The sequence below is a fragment of the Macadamia integrifolia genome, chromosome 11 (genome assembly GCF_013358625.1).
Source record: "Macadamia integrifolia cultivar HAES 741 chromosome 11, SCU_Mint_v3, whole genome shotgun sequence".
NCBI lineage: Eukaryota > Viridiplantae > Streptophyta > Magnoliopsida > Proteales > Proteaceae > Macadamia > Macadamia integrifolia.
This window is the reverse complement of record NC_056567.1, coordinates 24,295,864-24,312,287: the sequence shown is the minus strand read 5'-3', so window position 1 is coordinate 24,312,287 and position 16,424 is coordinate 24,295,864. Positions and strand designations below refer to the sequence as shown.

Genomic DNA, 16,424 nt, shown 5'->3' with positions numbered 1-16,424 from the left:
GTAAGTTCCCCAGTGAAAAAAGTAGGTATAGATTATGCATATTTGTCAAGGATAGGCTTTGACTAGACGACTAGACTGTCTAGGTTCATTGTAAATCAGGGCAAGACTTGTGACTCAATTTTACCTAGCATACTATATTTGTAATTTTTATCATCTCTATAAGTAAAGAAATACCTCTGTCATTCCTGACAAGCCAATCTATTCTCTTAAGCTCTTCTCAACTTGGTATGAGCCCAATACTTTGGGTACTTTTTTTTCACTACTAAGAAAAGCTCAGCCCTACGCACTGGCTTCGACCTCCTAAGGCTGAGCATTGTCAACCAAAACATGCTGCCTTCACCTGTTGACCCACTAACTCAACTATGGCCCTATGCCTTCACATCATCCCGCCAGCCACCAGGCCTTCATTGAACACCGCTAGGGCTCCTGCCCCCTCACCAATGACTGCTAAGGCTCCTGCCCTCTCGTTGTGCACCATTAGAGCCTTCTGCTCTCTCTCTGACCACTACCGTGCACTTGTAGGCCCCTAGATTTTCTATTTGATCACTTTCAAGAGCTGCCAAGGCCCCTGCCCTATTTCCGATCACCTCCAGACTCCGCTAGGCCTTGGCAAGGCACTTGCCCTATTTCGATTGCCACTAGTCCTTGCCAGGGCCCTGCCCTATTTTTTGTCACCGCCAAGCCTTGTCTAGGCCTCCTCCTGCCTTAACGCCAAGTGCCCCTACCCTCTTTCATATGTTCCTAGGGCTGACACCCCTTGCCAAGCCATCGCCTGGATTATACACCCTTGCTACCTTTCGATAGGGCCCCTTGGTCTCTATCGCTCCTTGTTAGGGCCTCTAATCCCCTACTAGCTATCGCCTGGTCCCTCTAGTGTGGCCCTGCCACATTGCTTGCTCGCTGCCGAAAATCATCGACTTCATTGTTGGCGCTCTATTTTATTAACTACCATCACCAACATATGTCATGGTTCGAGAACTAGCCGAGATTTTGGTTTTTTCTCTGTTTCGAGAGATCTCGAGATGAGACGTTAGGTGATACACAAATAATACATAATCTCGTACGAGATTTCAATCTCTCTTCGAAATCTTGGCCAAATTTCTCGTTTCGTGGTATCTCAGTCGAAACCACTTAATCCATGTGATATATATACTCCATTTGGATAAGACTCAGTCGAAATTTCCGACCGAGTCTCGGTGAACTCGGAAGTCTCGGCTTGTTTTCAAACAAAATCCCTCAAATTTGGTTTTTGGTGCAATGTTTTGCCAAATCACATCCAAGGGAGCTTGGAGCAATTGGATTTACAGCTTATTAAAGTTGTGATAATTTGATGTCTTTTAATTCCTAATGCTTATTTAAGTTGTTTTACTTGAATTGTATCATTTATATGTGTTCTAGACTTCTAGTAGTGCTTAAAATTGTGTGGAATAACCTAGGGTAGAGATTGTATACAGGCAGTGTAGACTACCAACTTATGGTCTAAAGTCATAGGGGAGAATGAAGGGGAAGGGGTTCCAGTGATGGGATCCACCCATAGTTCTAGGTTTCACAAATTTCAATGATTTCGACCCACCCTGAGATTTCCAAGCTTCGCCGAAATCCAAAATTTTGAACCTTGGATCCACCGGAGGGGGAAGGGCCATGGAGGGAAATGGTTAGGCCATGGTGGGAGCTCGGAGGTTCATGGGGGTGAGTCACCAAAATACCAGACATAATCTTGTTTTATATTTATCTTACTATCCTATGCCCAGAATATTTATTAAAATTATATAAAATACTGGGAAAAAGAAGATATCAAATATGGTTATAAAAAACTGAATGAAACACAACCAGATCTACTTGATTCGTTTATTGCTCTTATTTATGTTATAAGACTGAGATAATGAACTTTTGTTTGACTGAAGTGAGGTTTTCATTGACATGTTGCAACTTTCTCCCTAGTGTCGTAATTATTATATTATACAATATTTACGCTCTCTGTGGAAATGGAAATATGCTGATGTGGTTTGGCCTACACATGTTGACATTTATTAACATGGTAGGTTTGATGCCCACTGCATAGGAGTGTTAATGGCTTGGCCCATGAAGTAGTCCAGGTCTGAATTGGAATTAGATTGAGCTGGACGTATTCAAAAGTTAAGAAAGGCTAGACCAGGCCTGGGCTATGTGAACTGCTACTGCTGCATTGCCTATGGCTGTTACTAGACCGTCTTTACTATCTAACAAATGAAAACATCATGAAAAGAAAATTGAAATGTCCAGACTATGTTATTGCTTGTCGTAGAGCTTCAATTATAGTTCAGATCTTCTATTTTGTTATTAACTTCTTGTTCTTTAGGTGTCCAACAATGGCATTACCAGATTGCCAGAGGAATTAGCCAACTGTTCTAAAATGATGAAGCTGGACTTGGAGGTATTCACCACTTTTACAATCTAAACTTGATGCAGTGGCTTTTATGCTTCTTTTCCCCTTTAACAATAATGATTAGTTCATCTAGAACTTCAAAAGTATTTAATATAACTTATTTTATACCTCAGGGGAACAAGCTAACAGTGATATCTGAGAATATGCTTGGATCATGGACCATCCTTACAGAAATCAATGCTTGTAAGTTGGTTTTTCAATTCCAATTAATCTCCTAGTCCTCTTTGGAGTACGTTTCTGAATCATGAAATTGTACTTTTCTGTGTTGACAGCTAGAAATTTACTTGGCAGTATCCCCGAAAATATTGGACTCCTTTCACGACTTATTCGCCTCGACTTGCATCAGAATAGTGAGTGAAGTCTGCTCTTCACTTTTTACAGATTTTTATATATTACTTTTTTTGAGCAGTAAAATGCCTTAGTCTTCTGGTTTTGGTATGTTTGGATGTTTTCCTTGTACGCTCTGTTGATACGTTTGGTATGTATGTGGAATTGTGCAGGGATCGTATCTATTCCATCATCAATTGATGGTTGCCGTTCTCTCAAAGAATTCTATATGGGGTTGGGTTTTCTTTTATTCTTGCATGCCATGTCTATAGATTTAATGCATTTATAGACTTCTATTTTTCCTATTATATCTTTCATACTCAATTTTTGGTTTTATTTCAGAAACAACATGCTGTCTACTTTGCCAGCTGAATTAGGGGCACTGTCCTCCTTAGGAACAGTAGATCTTCACTCAAACCAGGTGGTTTAAAGTAGTGTTTTCTTCTTTACTTTTCATTTGCAATTTATTTGATTCAAATCATCTTGTCTGTATTAGGTTTATAAGGAAAAAAGTGCTGTGACAGAACTATCCCTTTCATACTACCTGTTAGCTTCTGAGGAACAAAAGTCATCTCTCTTGATGGTTTGCAAACTCTGCGACTCAAATCAATAGTTGCCTTAGTGATCTTGAATAGCCTGGGTCTGGATCTAAGTATGTGGCAGCTCAAATCTAATATGACACTTATTCTTGTGTCTTCGCTCTCCCCATTGTATTTTGTTCTTTATTACCTGTAGGATTCGCTCTGGTTGACTGGGAATGGCCAAGTCAAATGTCTTGATGTAGTCCTTTGATCCTTTCACACTTTTTGTTGAGGACAGAATTGCCATTCTTCCTACATGTTTTGTTCTTTTCTGGTTGTACAGCCTTGTAATGGTAGATGTTATCGATGTATAAAATAGTCAAAGAAGTTGGAATAAGTGCCACATTTCTTATGGTTTTGCTTTCTCTTTCTTATTCTTTCTCCTTTATTATTCTTTCTTTATAAACCATGGAACACAGATTGTCTTGGTGGCTGAGTAATTTGATCACACAGTGCTTGATTGGCATATGCAAGGATCGGGTTTCGACCTAGCCTGAATCCGAGATATGGGTTGAAACGGCTGAAACCTGGTATTTTCTGGGTGAAACTTAACATGTCATGGGCTGGTCAAAACTGGTCAAAACTACTGAAACTGGTTGAAACTGGGCAAAATTTGTCGAAACATGGTATTTTCAATTGAAACTGGTTGAAACTACCAAAATGTGTGAAATATGGTCGAAACCAGGTCAGATATGGTCAAAACTTGGTACGAGTTAATATCGACTCAAGATTTCGTATTGAAACCAATATATGCAATTTCAACTGAGATGATAAACCATGGGGCGTATGAAAAAAATTCTAGGTGTGGTGCATTTTGAGTGGCACAACTCATTGTTGTAAGTTTTCTAGATGCTGTAAAAGCTCACATTTGTTTAAAATTCTTGAGAAAAGGGACCTTTTGTTCTATTAATATTTGAAGGTATTGGTGATTGTTCTTTGGTGCATATTGGTTGACGCTTGATGAGATTTTGTGTAGATACTCCCAGATTCAATTTTCTCCCTTATGAAGTGCCTATCAACCTCAATGTGCTCTGTATGATCATGTTGCACAGGATTATGAGCTATATTAATAGCAGCCTTATTGTCCCAATATATCCCAATCTGCAAACCAACTTCTTCACCCATAGGAGTATACGAAAACTCTACCTCTGCATTTGATCTAGCAGCAACTAATTGTTTCTCACTTCTCTATGTAACCGTGTTCCCACCTACAAGGTAAGTAACGTGATGTAGACCTTCTTTCTGTTAGACCTTGCCTAATCTGCATCAGTGTGTAGGCCTCAACCGTCAAATGGTTATGCTTAATATTACAACAATCCCTTTCCTGGGCTCGATTTCAGATACCTGAGGATGCTTAATAACATATGCTATGTTTGGACAAATGTGAGATAGTAGATGAGAATTCTCACTAGTCTCTGGTACCTCCTTGCATCAATTAATGCATGTGTCCTCTTTTGGATCCTACAAGTCATAACTCTCATAGAGGGAATTTGGTGATAAATAGAGGTCATTTACGCTCCTTATGTTCCCACTCCAGTATTATGACTTAGTATTATATTCTCGAGGTGACAGGGCTAAAATAAACGGGGTTGTTTTCAGGTGTATGTAAGAAGTCGAATGGGGCCATCTGAATTGATAGTCATTTCAGTTGATCAGCCACACCAGCCAGATCCTCCTTCAGGATTAGGTTACTTTTTCTTGAGTTCCTTGATTGCCTCTAGTTGTATTTTCTGTTCAGAAGGGTGGGCGTGTCATTGTTTTAATTGATTGTTCTTACCTTCCTATTGCTGTCTCAACAGGCAAACATATTTGCATTAATCATCCTAATACTGATTGTCTCTCTTACATAATTGTCAAGGCGGTTGGGGGGGTGGGGGTGGGTAGGTGGGTGGGAACCAAGGCAACACCAACAAGGCGCCTAGGTGACACCTTTGACAACTATGGTCTCTTACAACCCTTTATCTCCACCTCACTCCCTTTTTTTGGTAGGTTTTATGTCCTCAGTTTCTGTCTTTTGTAGTGTGTAGAGGTTTAGTTAAAACCTGAATAAAAGGGTCCAATGTGGAAGGAAATGAAGGAGTTGGAACTTGGAATGAGACACGAGAACTTGTTGATCTTTGCTGAGAGAAACAACTGATTGGATGTGAATGGGTGTTTACTGTGAAGTGCAAGTCACAGATGGTATGGCAAAGGCAAACAGAAAAAAAGATAGTCTTGTGGATAAGGATATACCCTGAGTTATGGGATAACCTAGCAAGGGGCTTTTTCACCTGGGACAAAGATGAACTCAATTAGCGTTATTGTCTTGCTTGCAGCAAATTTCTCATGGCCATCAGTTAGATTAAGTGCCTTTTCTTTATAGATATCTGCAAGGTTTTTGTGAAATCATAAGTTGGGTGTCAATTTCTAGGTAGTGGAGAAAAGGGGTATAAACTGAAAAATGCACTTATAAGATGTAACAAGCACTAAAGGAGTGTGAAAGTAAGGCCATTTACACATTGTAGAGTGCAACTCTGTTTCTTTGTTTGTTCCCTAACATTACCGAGAATATGGTTTTTTTTTTTTTTTGGGGGGGGGAGAGGGGTACGCAGACCTTTTATGTATTACATTTGTTACATACATGGATGCAGTTTATTTCGTTTTACTTGGCCTATACAAAATGACAGCCAAAGGTATCCTACTGTCAATGATGCAAACTTGAAACTTTGCCTTTATTAGACAGTAGAGACACAATGAAAAGAGTCAGGAAGACGATAACTCTGTCCTGGCTTATATCCTCTACCATGTGTCTCTTCTACAGTCTTGGCTTTTAAGTGAATTGTTCAGGATTCTTATGTTATTAGACTTTGTCACTGAAAGCAAGCACATGATTCTTTTGGTTATACCTTAAGCAGTCTTTCTTAATGGCGCTATTGACTTGGGGAAAGCAAATCATTATAATCTTGCCACTTATTATTTCCTAATGAATGCAGTTGAAGGAGTATCCTGCAGAGGCATGTAGGTTGCATCTCTCGGTCCTAGATTTGTCAAATAATTCATTGTCTGGTCTGCCGCCGGAGATTGGTAACGTTATTTGTCTTTTGCACTTTCTTATTGTTATTGTCACTGTGTTATCTATGAGAGATTCTAGACCAAAAAAGTGAATTGATTGAATGAACCCAACATCTGATCTACCTCTCTTGAACTGTCTCGTGAAAACATGACTTAAGGAGCGCCTTTTCCAGAAAGGAATCTATAATTCAGCATGTGTAATATGTATTGTAATGGATTTTGAAGGGGGTTTCTTTCCAATCCTTCTGTTCAGAGGCAATTATTGTCTTTTTTTCTTGTTAAGTCTGTAACTTCTCCTGAAACCATCAAAAGAGGAAAGTGTTCACAATATATATCAATATATATATATATATATAAAATTTACCAAAAAATATATATTATACCATACCAGACCTTGTGGTTGTCTGTCAGAACCAATATAAGGTTACGTATATTTCTCAATCAAGCAAGGAGAGGGAGATCACTGCATTCTGGAAAGAAATATGATGAGGAAGCCATTCTATAGTAATGGCCCTGGGCTTTCAATACTGGTGTTGGTGATAATGCAAGCTTGTGTACGGATATAGCCCGAGATTGGACCAGCCTGCCCCAAAAATTTGTCCGGCCCAACGCAGCCTGGGCTAGAACTATGAGGTACAAACGTGTCATGTACAAAATTGGTCTGCATGTCGTATACAACCATGACATGTAATAGCTTTGTACATATATCTCTTTCCATTAAAATGCATAAGCATTATAACTTAAAACAGGCCTATCTTATAATACTAGTTGTGATGGAGGGCCTTAGGGAAGAAAGGTAACGTCAAAGTAAGGAGGGGGAAGGAAGGAAGCACACAATCACATATTGCACAGATCCAACCAATTTCATTCAATATTCAAAACATTCTAACAACCAATTTCATTCAATATTCAAAACATTCTAACATGCCCATCGGTTACAGCCATTATATAGGAAAGTAAGGACATGAAATCAGAAACTCTACTAAAATAGTATCTAGCCTAAACTAGGAAGCAAACACAGAAGGAAACTAATGCAAGGAAATAAATCCTAAATCCTACATTCAAATCTTGAAAATAAAGGGCATGAAATAAAAGACAAAATAAACTATTAATTAATTCCAACCCTTGTTGGACCAAAATCCTGGGTTAGACCGGTTCTTCTTGGCCCTTGGCTTCCAAAGCCGGTCATGCTGGTCCAACCATGCAAGTGCAGCTGTATCTGCATCAAGTTGCCATCTTATGTTCAAGCACATCAATGTCATTAGAGTGCACAACTGCTTTCATGTGCTAGCCGAGGCGTGGCCTAAGCCTGAAATTTGTGGGCTAAGTTTAAGCAGTGTACATGCCTCATTGTACCAAGTTTGTGTGTATGACCTCTCAGATGTCACCCTAGCATGGAGAATTTGTGTCTCCCTCCCTCTCTTTCTGTCTCTGATAGGAGGATAATATATACTCGAAGGAAAGCTTCATCCACTAATGCTTGCATATAGATATATCTTCATAGTAAGATCAGGACCTTTGTATACATTCTAATAAGGTACTGCGGCCATGTTACCTTCTGTAATCAGCTATGGACTTATGGTTGTTTAGTTGCACGGATGTAATTATTGCCATACAACTCTTGATGCAGCATATTGATCCTCATCGATCATGTTACAGGCACAATGACGACACTCAGAAAGCTTCTGCTCACTGGCAATCCTCTGCGAACGTTGCGAAGGTTTGATGCCATTCTTGGTCATTTACTTGTCAAAGTTTAAATAAGTTTACAAGTCTACTGAACTGACATTTAGTTTTCCTCAGTTCACTTGTATCTGGACCTACACCCACTTTATTGAAGTATCTGCGAAGTAGACTGTCTACTGATGAAGGTGAGAATTTTTTTCTGGGATTGATAGAAAAAATTTCATTTCCCTTAATGGGAAGATATAAAAGAGAAATTAACAACAATACAAGCCAAAGAAGGCTACCCTCAACTGGGACTAGGCAATAGGTTAGGAATGCATTTACAGAGATTTACTAGGCTCACCACCCATAGATAACTCATCAGCCAAAGGGTCGGCTGGGCAGATCCTCCATTAGAAGCTGCATTAACATGAGCAAAAAAAGAACTGGTCTTATGTATAAGATGAGGATACTGCTGAAGCCCCTTCATACCCAAAGAACTACCATTCATGTTCAGCTTAATGGAATTAGGAGGGGAAGGAACCAGGAAGTCAGGAACCCAAGAATGCTGAACCTGAGTAGAGTCAGCTCTAGTGGCAGCCTCAAGGTCCCAGTGGCTCAAAATATAACTCAATGGAGATACCGGGAAAAGAATCCAGCATAGAGGCATACATAGTGGTTCTCAACATAATCAACTCTATCACCTCCTGAAAGGGTCTCACAGATACTCTAAACATCCTGTTGTTTCATCTTCCCCAATGGTCCAAATACTAACCAAGAAATGAGTTTGCCCTTTCTAGTCTTCTACCAAGGGGATTGATTGCCAAAACCCCATTAGTAGTATCAAATCCCATTAGGGGATCCAATTGAGACCAAAAGAAGCCAAGAAATACTGAGGAAGGTAAGTTGACTCTGACCTAGAGTGTCTATAGATGCTTTACACCAATTCTCTGAAAGCTCTATTTTCTTCAGTTGCCTTCCTAGTTGTAGTGTGGTTGATGACCAAAGCTTCCACTTGAGGTTCCACTGAATGTCTTGTCTTACTTCATTATTGTGAATTTCTGGTTTAAGTGATTGAAGTAAAATTTCTTATGTAGAATCTGGACCTGCAACTGCTTCTTCAAAAAAAGATCAAATTTCCATGGCAGCTCGATCATCTATCTCATCAAAGGTTTATCTTTCACACTACATTTCAGCATCAGATAAGATTAATCCAAGTTCTCCTTTGGGGTGGTAAATACAGTTTACCATTAACGTTGTTGGAGGTTGGGACCCCTCATTCGATTTATTCCACCCAAGAGCTCTCCAACATTGAAAATTCTCTGATCAGATATTTGTTATCATTTTATATATGTATTCACGGGAGTACTTAACAAATGGTTTCATGCTTGCCCATAAGAATATAATAGTTCGGGCACTATAGTTGTTCTTATTCACTTCTCCCTTTTCAGATGGAGATTTCATGAATGGGGTCTCCTAGTGCTTACTCCTAAATCCAAATCCCTTGCATGTCCATCACTACAGTTATTCTTAACCCTACATGCTGCTCATTTTCATTTTTTTAATGTTCATCTTCAGGAACTCTCTTTAGTTGGATTGGACTTGACTGCTGTCCCACCGGCAGTATGGGAATCAGGAGAAATTGTTAAGGTTGATCTTTCTAGAAATTCAATTCAAGAGCTACCAAATGAGTTTTCTCTGTGTGCTTCGCTCCAGGTAATTAAATACTTGTCTTTTCTTTTCATTAGCACGGGAGCAGGGCTAGGGAGGACAACCGGCCAGAAGATATGAAAAGATCATGCTATTATATTTTGACTGCATTATGCTTACACTGTTATACTTCTGGGGCTGTGGGTTAAATAGGAGCATCCTCATCTGACAATGCTTTAGTTTATATTCCTTGATTAATTGAACCCTGGGGAGAAAGTTGCAGGTCTTTGCTAGCATACTGCCTCATAAGAGGTGGTCCATTGAAGTTTGAAAAGAAATTGTTCTCATAGTACTTGCTTCCTACAAGGACCTGTTACAAAGTAAACAAAAAAGAAACCAGCAATGGAGAAGAGAAAGAAAATAAGATAATGAAGAAGAAGAAGAACTACTGATTGGAAGAAAGGAGTAGGTACTTCCAATCGGTAGCTACATCTTATATATCTATAAGGGAAATTTTCTTGTACCACCCCTAAAAATGTTCATAATTTCCTGTAACCCCCAGAATTTGAAACAAAAGCTCGTACATCCCTCACTTTCATAAGAAAATTTCTAATAAATCCATTCCGTTAGAATAAAATCGTTAAGTGGTGATGTCAGCAGTCTACTATTATCTAAATGGCCAATTACCCTTGTGGGGAAGTAAACTTACTGTTATACCCTTGACCTTAAAATCTCCAAATTGGTAAATTACCTTGCTTTGTCTGAACCTAAAACTCCATCTCTGCTCCTCTGACTACCTGCGAAGAAAAGACGAAGAGGAAGAAGAAGCTTCGACCAACTGCGAAGGATATCCAATTTCTGTAACATTAATAGGTTTTGATTCTTGGGTCTCATCATTGATAATTCCATTATACAGAAGAAGAAGAAGCAGCACTCTGTTTTGAGAACAAAAGAAAGCAACACGAAGCTCCCCCGCCATGTCATTATCTCTCTCAGAATTGCAGTCTCTGCAAACCTGCAACCACTGAGACTCAATCTCACCTAAGCCAATACCTAGTCTAAAGTATGGGTTCCTAATGATATCATCTCCTCCCTCTCTTTCTCTCTGTATCTGTCTCTTTTAATATATCTGATTCCCCTTTTGAGCTACTAGTGGTTTCTGTTAACTCTGGTTTGGTTTGTTTGGTTTACGAATGACGACAAATATGGGATTTTTATTTTATGGTTTCATGAGAAAAGGGACAAGTACTTCCTTCATCTCTGAATTCTCGAAGAGTGTAGAAGAGATTAGGAAAAGCTACTGAGATGGGGAATGGTAAGCATAGGTGGAAGATCTTGTATCGGGTTTCCCCAGCTGCATTAAAATCAGAATGGGAGGAGCCCCCCAATGAATTCGTCTGTCCGATTTCTGGGTCTTTAAATGGTGGATCCTGTGATTGTTGCCTCTGGTCATACTCTAGAGCAAACCTGCATTCAGGTTTCTAAAGACTTGGGGTTTACTCCAGTACTTCCCGATGGCTCAAAACCTGAGTTCTGTACTGTAAGTCTGTAATCCCTAATATCGCCATTAAATCGACTATTCTCAATTGGTGCCGTGCTAATGGCATCAAAAGGCCAACTCCCTCAGAGCTCTTCCCTGGATTACTCATGTATCTGCTAACAACACTGACTGCATGAGACAAATCCGGCCTGCTACAAACCATAGCATACATGAGACTCCCAACTGCGCTAGCATAGGGGACCTGAGACATCTACTCCACCTCCTCATATGTTGTAAGGCATTACTTTTCAGATAACTTAAAGTGGCTAGCTAACGGAGTGCTAACCGGCTTAGCCTTTTCCATGTTGAAACGCTCTAGCACCTTTTCAATATACCTCTTCTGACTTACCCAAAGTTTACAGCTCCGCGGAGAAACTTGCTCGTGGACTTAAAAACCCCCGGAGAAATCAACCCTCAAATGCAAGAAAGAAGAAGAAGAAACAGAGAAGGAAAATCTATCGGCCTCGGAGGATTTGCTTAAAGGAGTGGCGGAGAAGGCTCCAGTCAAATTGTCTTATGGAGCGACAGAGTTAAATTGCCGGCCAACTCATTTCTACACGAGCTCCAAGGGATTGGTAATTATGGGGACTCTCGGCACACCTTTACCATTCGCAACCCGGCCCTCTTCTTATTCATCTTCTTCGTCACTTGGCAAAGTTACCGACGAGAGCCTAAATCCAATGTCCCCGAAAGAGGAGGAGATCGTTGTCAAGCTCAAGAGCTTACAAGTGTTTGAGCAAGAGGAATCAGTTATCTCACTGAGAAAGATAACCAGAACAAACGCAGATATGAGGGTTCCACTCTGTACTCCATGATTGCTTTCAATGCTAAAATCACTCCTGAGCTCCCCATTGCAAGGGTTTCCAATGGTAGAAAATTTGTTTTTTTAGAGATTAAGTAGAAGGGTAAAAAAGTCTTTTCACATTTTAAGTTAACGGTGTTACACATTAGGGGTGCGGTAGATATTATTTTCAATTTTTTGGGTTACAGGAAATTATGAACATTTTTAGGGGTGGTACAAGAAAATTTCCCTATCTATAATAACTAAAGTTGAGAAATTACAAATTTACCCTTAATTAATAATATTCACCCAGACATGTACTAAAAACATAGCATATCAATGACCAAACTACCCTTACACATGCGGTAAACATTACTAGACCATATATTTAATTCCTTAATACTCCACCTCAAGCCGAACTTCCGGAGCATATATGCCTCATATGCCTCCCATGCCCAGCTTGGAACAACCTTGAAGGACTACATTACAAAATAGAGCCTTGGTAAACAAGTCACCAAGCTGATCAATAGAGCAAACGAAAGGAGTAGAAATCAATTTCCTCATTTCAACATCTCGCATAAAATGACTAGTCAACTTTAACGTGCTTGGTTAATTCATAAAAAATCGTATTATTAGCAATGTAGATAGCATCAAAGCAGTTTGATCATGTCAATCAGCCTATCAGTGAAGAAAACCAAGTTCCTGAACAAGAGACTTTAAACACATAAATCTAGTTGTTGTAGGCGTCATAGCATTATGCTCAACCTCAACACTAGATTGAGCCGTTGTCGTTTGTTTTTCACTCCTACATGTGACAAGATTACCACCAACAAAGAGAGTTTCATGAGACAAAAATCCAGGATCAATTGGTTAGAGCTTGGGGATTCAAACACTACGTATTTCCATAGCTCGGTGAAAGCCAGAAATAGTCTCAACTCTATCATCAAGTTGACTACCCCGGATCGCAATCAGGTTCACAAAGTGGATGACATAAAAGGTGTTGCAATTGACTTCTTCAAGAACCTGTTTAGGATGGATCCAGCTCCTCCCCCTTCATCCCAGTTGGCCTCTTAAACAAGTTCATTCGTGGCAACTTATCCGGTCATCTTATGGCTCCATTGAGGATGAGATCACTTCTGCTATCCTCTCCTACAAGGCAAGCAAAACTCCGGGTCCTAACGATTTTAGCATGGGTTTCTTTTCATCTTCTTGTGATCTCATCAAAGAGGACATGATCAAAGCAATTAAGAGCTTTTTCTTTAACACTAGCCATATCAAACGGATTAGTTACACCTTTCTTTGCCTCATCCCGAAGAAAGAGGGATCTGACGAGATGAAGGATTTCAGGCCAATTTCTTTATGCAATATCCTCTATAAATTTACAGCTAAAATCCTTGCCAATAGAATCAAGCTCATGGTTGAATCCCTTGTTAGCAGCAACCAATCGGTTTTCATCCTTGGGAGAAGTATTGGGGATAGCATTCTCCTTTGCCAAGAAATTGTTAGAGGGTTTGATAGAAAATCCCACTCTTCAGCTGGCCTTATGAAGATTGGCAATTTGACATACACATTACACAAGGCTTTTGACTCTCTGAGATGGGGCTATATTGTCTTGGTTTTTAACAACATAGGTCTTCCTCCAGATTTCACTAATTGGATATATCACCGCATTACTTCCCCCCAATTCTCAGTCTTGGTGAATGGAAGTTCGGCTGGCTACTTCTCTTCTTCAGGGGGTATCAGAGAGGGATGCCCCCTCTCTTCCTACATCTTTTGTCTTGCCATGGAAGCTCTATCTAGAAGTCTGCAAGTGGCCACAGATCAGCACCTCATCTCTGTCATCCTTAAGTGCAAGGCTATTAAGCTTACTCACCTTGCTTTTGCTGACTACTTGATGATCTTCTCCAGATCTGATCCTTCTTCTCTTGGAAACATCATGCCATGTTTGTCTCAATTTGCTGCAATGTCTGAGCTCTATATTAGTCCGACAAAATCTCTTATCTTCTTGGCTGGGATCTCTAAATCTGCCGAAGCCTCCCTGTTGGAGCAAACTGGTTTCTGCATTGGGCACCTTCCAGTGAAGTATCTTGGGCTCCCTCTTATTTCAGCCAGGCTCTCTGCCCATCACTGTACTCCTGTGATTGACCTTATTAGGAAGCGCCTCTAGCTCTAGAAAGGAAAGCTTCTATCCTTTGCGGGTCGTCTTGAGCTTATTAGATCCGTTCTCTAAGCTTCTTACATTTACTGGTCGGGTATCTATGGTTTGCCAGAATCCATCATTTCCAAGTTGGAGTCCATTTTTGCCTTTTTCTTGTGGAAAGGAAGCGATTGTACCAGATTTATTCGCCCCATCAGTTGGGCCGCTATTTGTCTTCCTAAAGCAAAAGGGGGGCTTGGTTTGAGGAGGATCAAGGATGTTAATCTGGCTGATATCATCAAGTTGGCTTGGAATATAATCTCTAAAAAGAAGAGTATATGGGTTAGATGGGTTTACTGAATCCCCTTAGATCATATGCTTTTTGGACCATGAAAATTCTGGTAGATGCTTTATGGGTGTGGCGTAAAATCATTGCTACCCGCCCCTCTATATCCTTAGCAATCTCCTCCCAGATAGGCAATGGGGCTAGTACTTTCCTTTGGCTTGACCCTTGGCACCCCAAGGGAATCCTTTATCAGACTATAAGTGCCAGAAGCATTTATAACTCAGGCCTATCCAAGTTTGCCCTTGTGGCTGATATCCTTTCTTCAGGCAACTGGTCTCCCCCTGCCCATTCTTTGACCCATCTTATGGATATATGGAACTCTTTGCCGGTCATTCCAATATCCCAATAGCAAAGACAAGACACTATTCTCTGGATGCCTTCCTCTTCTAAACTCTTCTCTACCAAGGCAGCTTGGGAGTTTGTCAGGAGTTATGGCCCGGCCTCTCCATGGCACCGTCTCATATGGTTCAAGCATCACATCCCCCGTCAGAGTTTCACGGCTTGGAGAGTTTTTACTAACTCCTTGCCCACGCAATATTTCCTCATTCAGAAAGGCATTCCAGCTGACCCAATGTGTATCCTCTGTGACAATGAGATGGAGACTATATAGGGCACATCTTCTTTACTTGCACCGTTTCTTCATCCATCTGGAAAGGGATCCTTTACAAATGCTGGCCAGTCAATCGGAGAATTCTTCCTTTTCACAGGGAGTAAATTTGGATGGATATGACTTTTTAGGGAAAAACTATTTGTGATATTGTGAGTAAACTTGCCTTCTACGCAATAATAAATTAGATCTAGATGGAAAGAAATCATAGGAAATGGACCTCCAACTCTCGCCCTCTTGAGAAGATTTGGGGCTCTATCTTCTTTGATGTCAGAGCCAAAATCTCTCGGATTACTTCCACTTGTAATTCCTCCCCTAGAAATTGTCATATTGTTAATTCCTGGGAGCTTCCGAGCTCCACCATCAGGAATTGTAATACTCTCTGAGTTGGTTTTTCTTTCTCCCCCCTCCTCTTTATAGGGGCTGTAAGCTTTTTTCTTTTTTCGCTTGGTAATGGATTATTTATTCACCCACAAATTATACCACCAACGAACTTATAGTACCTAGTAATTGACCTCGAATCACCATAAGCACTAGCCCAATCAACTTTAGAGTAGCCAGTGGTATTAATATGATTACAACATCCATAAACAGGGCCTTTTGTTGGAGCACCCTTAAGATGCCTCAGAATACGACAAGCTGCCTTCCAATGAGTCTGCTTGGGCTTTTCCATGAATTGATTGATGACACCACCAACAAAAGATATATCGATCCTGGTGAGTGTGAGATCAATAAGTTCATCAACCGCTAGGAGTAGAGAGAATGGATAATATTCATTTTTCAAGACCAGCTTTCATGATCAAATAAGGGTAACAGTATTGCAGCAACAGCTTTGATTCCATTTTACAAAGTAAATAAAGAAGAAACCGGCAATGGAGTAGAGAAAGAAAAGAAGATGATGAAGAAAAAGAGGAATAGTACTACCGATTGAAAGTAGGGTGCTTCCAATTGGTAGTTACATCTTATATTTATAATAACTAAAGCTGAGAAATTACAATTGTACCCGTAATTAATTTTTCACCCACACATGTACTGAAAAGGTAACATATCAATGACTAAACTACCCTAACACCTCTAGTAAACATTACTAGACCATATATTTAATTTCTTAACAGGACCAAAATGCCATGGATCATAAGGACAAACAATTTGCTAGCCATTGATTCTTTATAATAAAAATGGTACCTTACACCTAATGCCTATCTCGTTAATTCCGAGTGCCTAACCTATTTCTGCACCTCTTATATTGCATTTCATTAAATTTCAAACTGGGTTTGCTGATTGTTGCTATTCTCAGACACTGTCTAGACTCTA

At 40.0% G+C, this 16,424-nt stretch overlaps 1 protein-coding gene across 2 annotated transcripts in view; it reads left to right on the top strand.

The window, feature by feature from the left end:
• LOC122094006 (plant intracellular Ras-group-related LRR protein 6) overlaps positions 1 to 16,424 on the top strand; it is a 34,313-nt gene that overhangs the window by 5,032 nt on the left and 12,857 nt on the right. For both annotated transcript variants that reach the window (XM_042664587.1, XM_042664586.1), the window contains exons 6-15: positions 2,339 to 2,413; positions 2,539 to 2,608; positions 2,698 to 2,775; positions 2,926 to 2,986; positions 3,095 to 3,173; positions 6,306 to 6,396; positions 8,044 to 8,104; positions 8,188 to 8,255; positions 9,147 to 9,220; positions 9,628 to 9,765. In XM_042664587.1, coding sequence (XP_042520521.1) covers positions 2,339 to 2,413; positions 2,539 to 2,608; positions 2,698 to 2,775; positions 2,926 to 2,986; positions 3,095 to 3,173; positions 6,306 to 6,396; positions 8,044 to 8,104; positions 8,188 to 8,255; positions 9,147 to 9,220; positions 9,628 to 9,765 — 795 coding nt within the window. The remainder of the gene's footprint in view (positions 1 to 2,338; positions 2,414 to 2,538; positions 2,609 to 2,697; positions 2,776 to 2,925; positions 2,987 to 3,094; positions 3,174 to 6,305; positions 6,397 to 8,043; positions 8,105 to 8,187; positions 8,256 to 9,146; positions 9,221 to 9,627; positions 9,766 to 16,424) is intronic.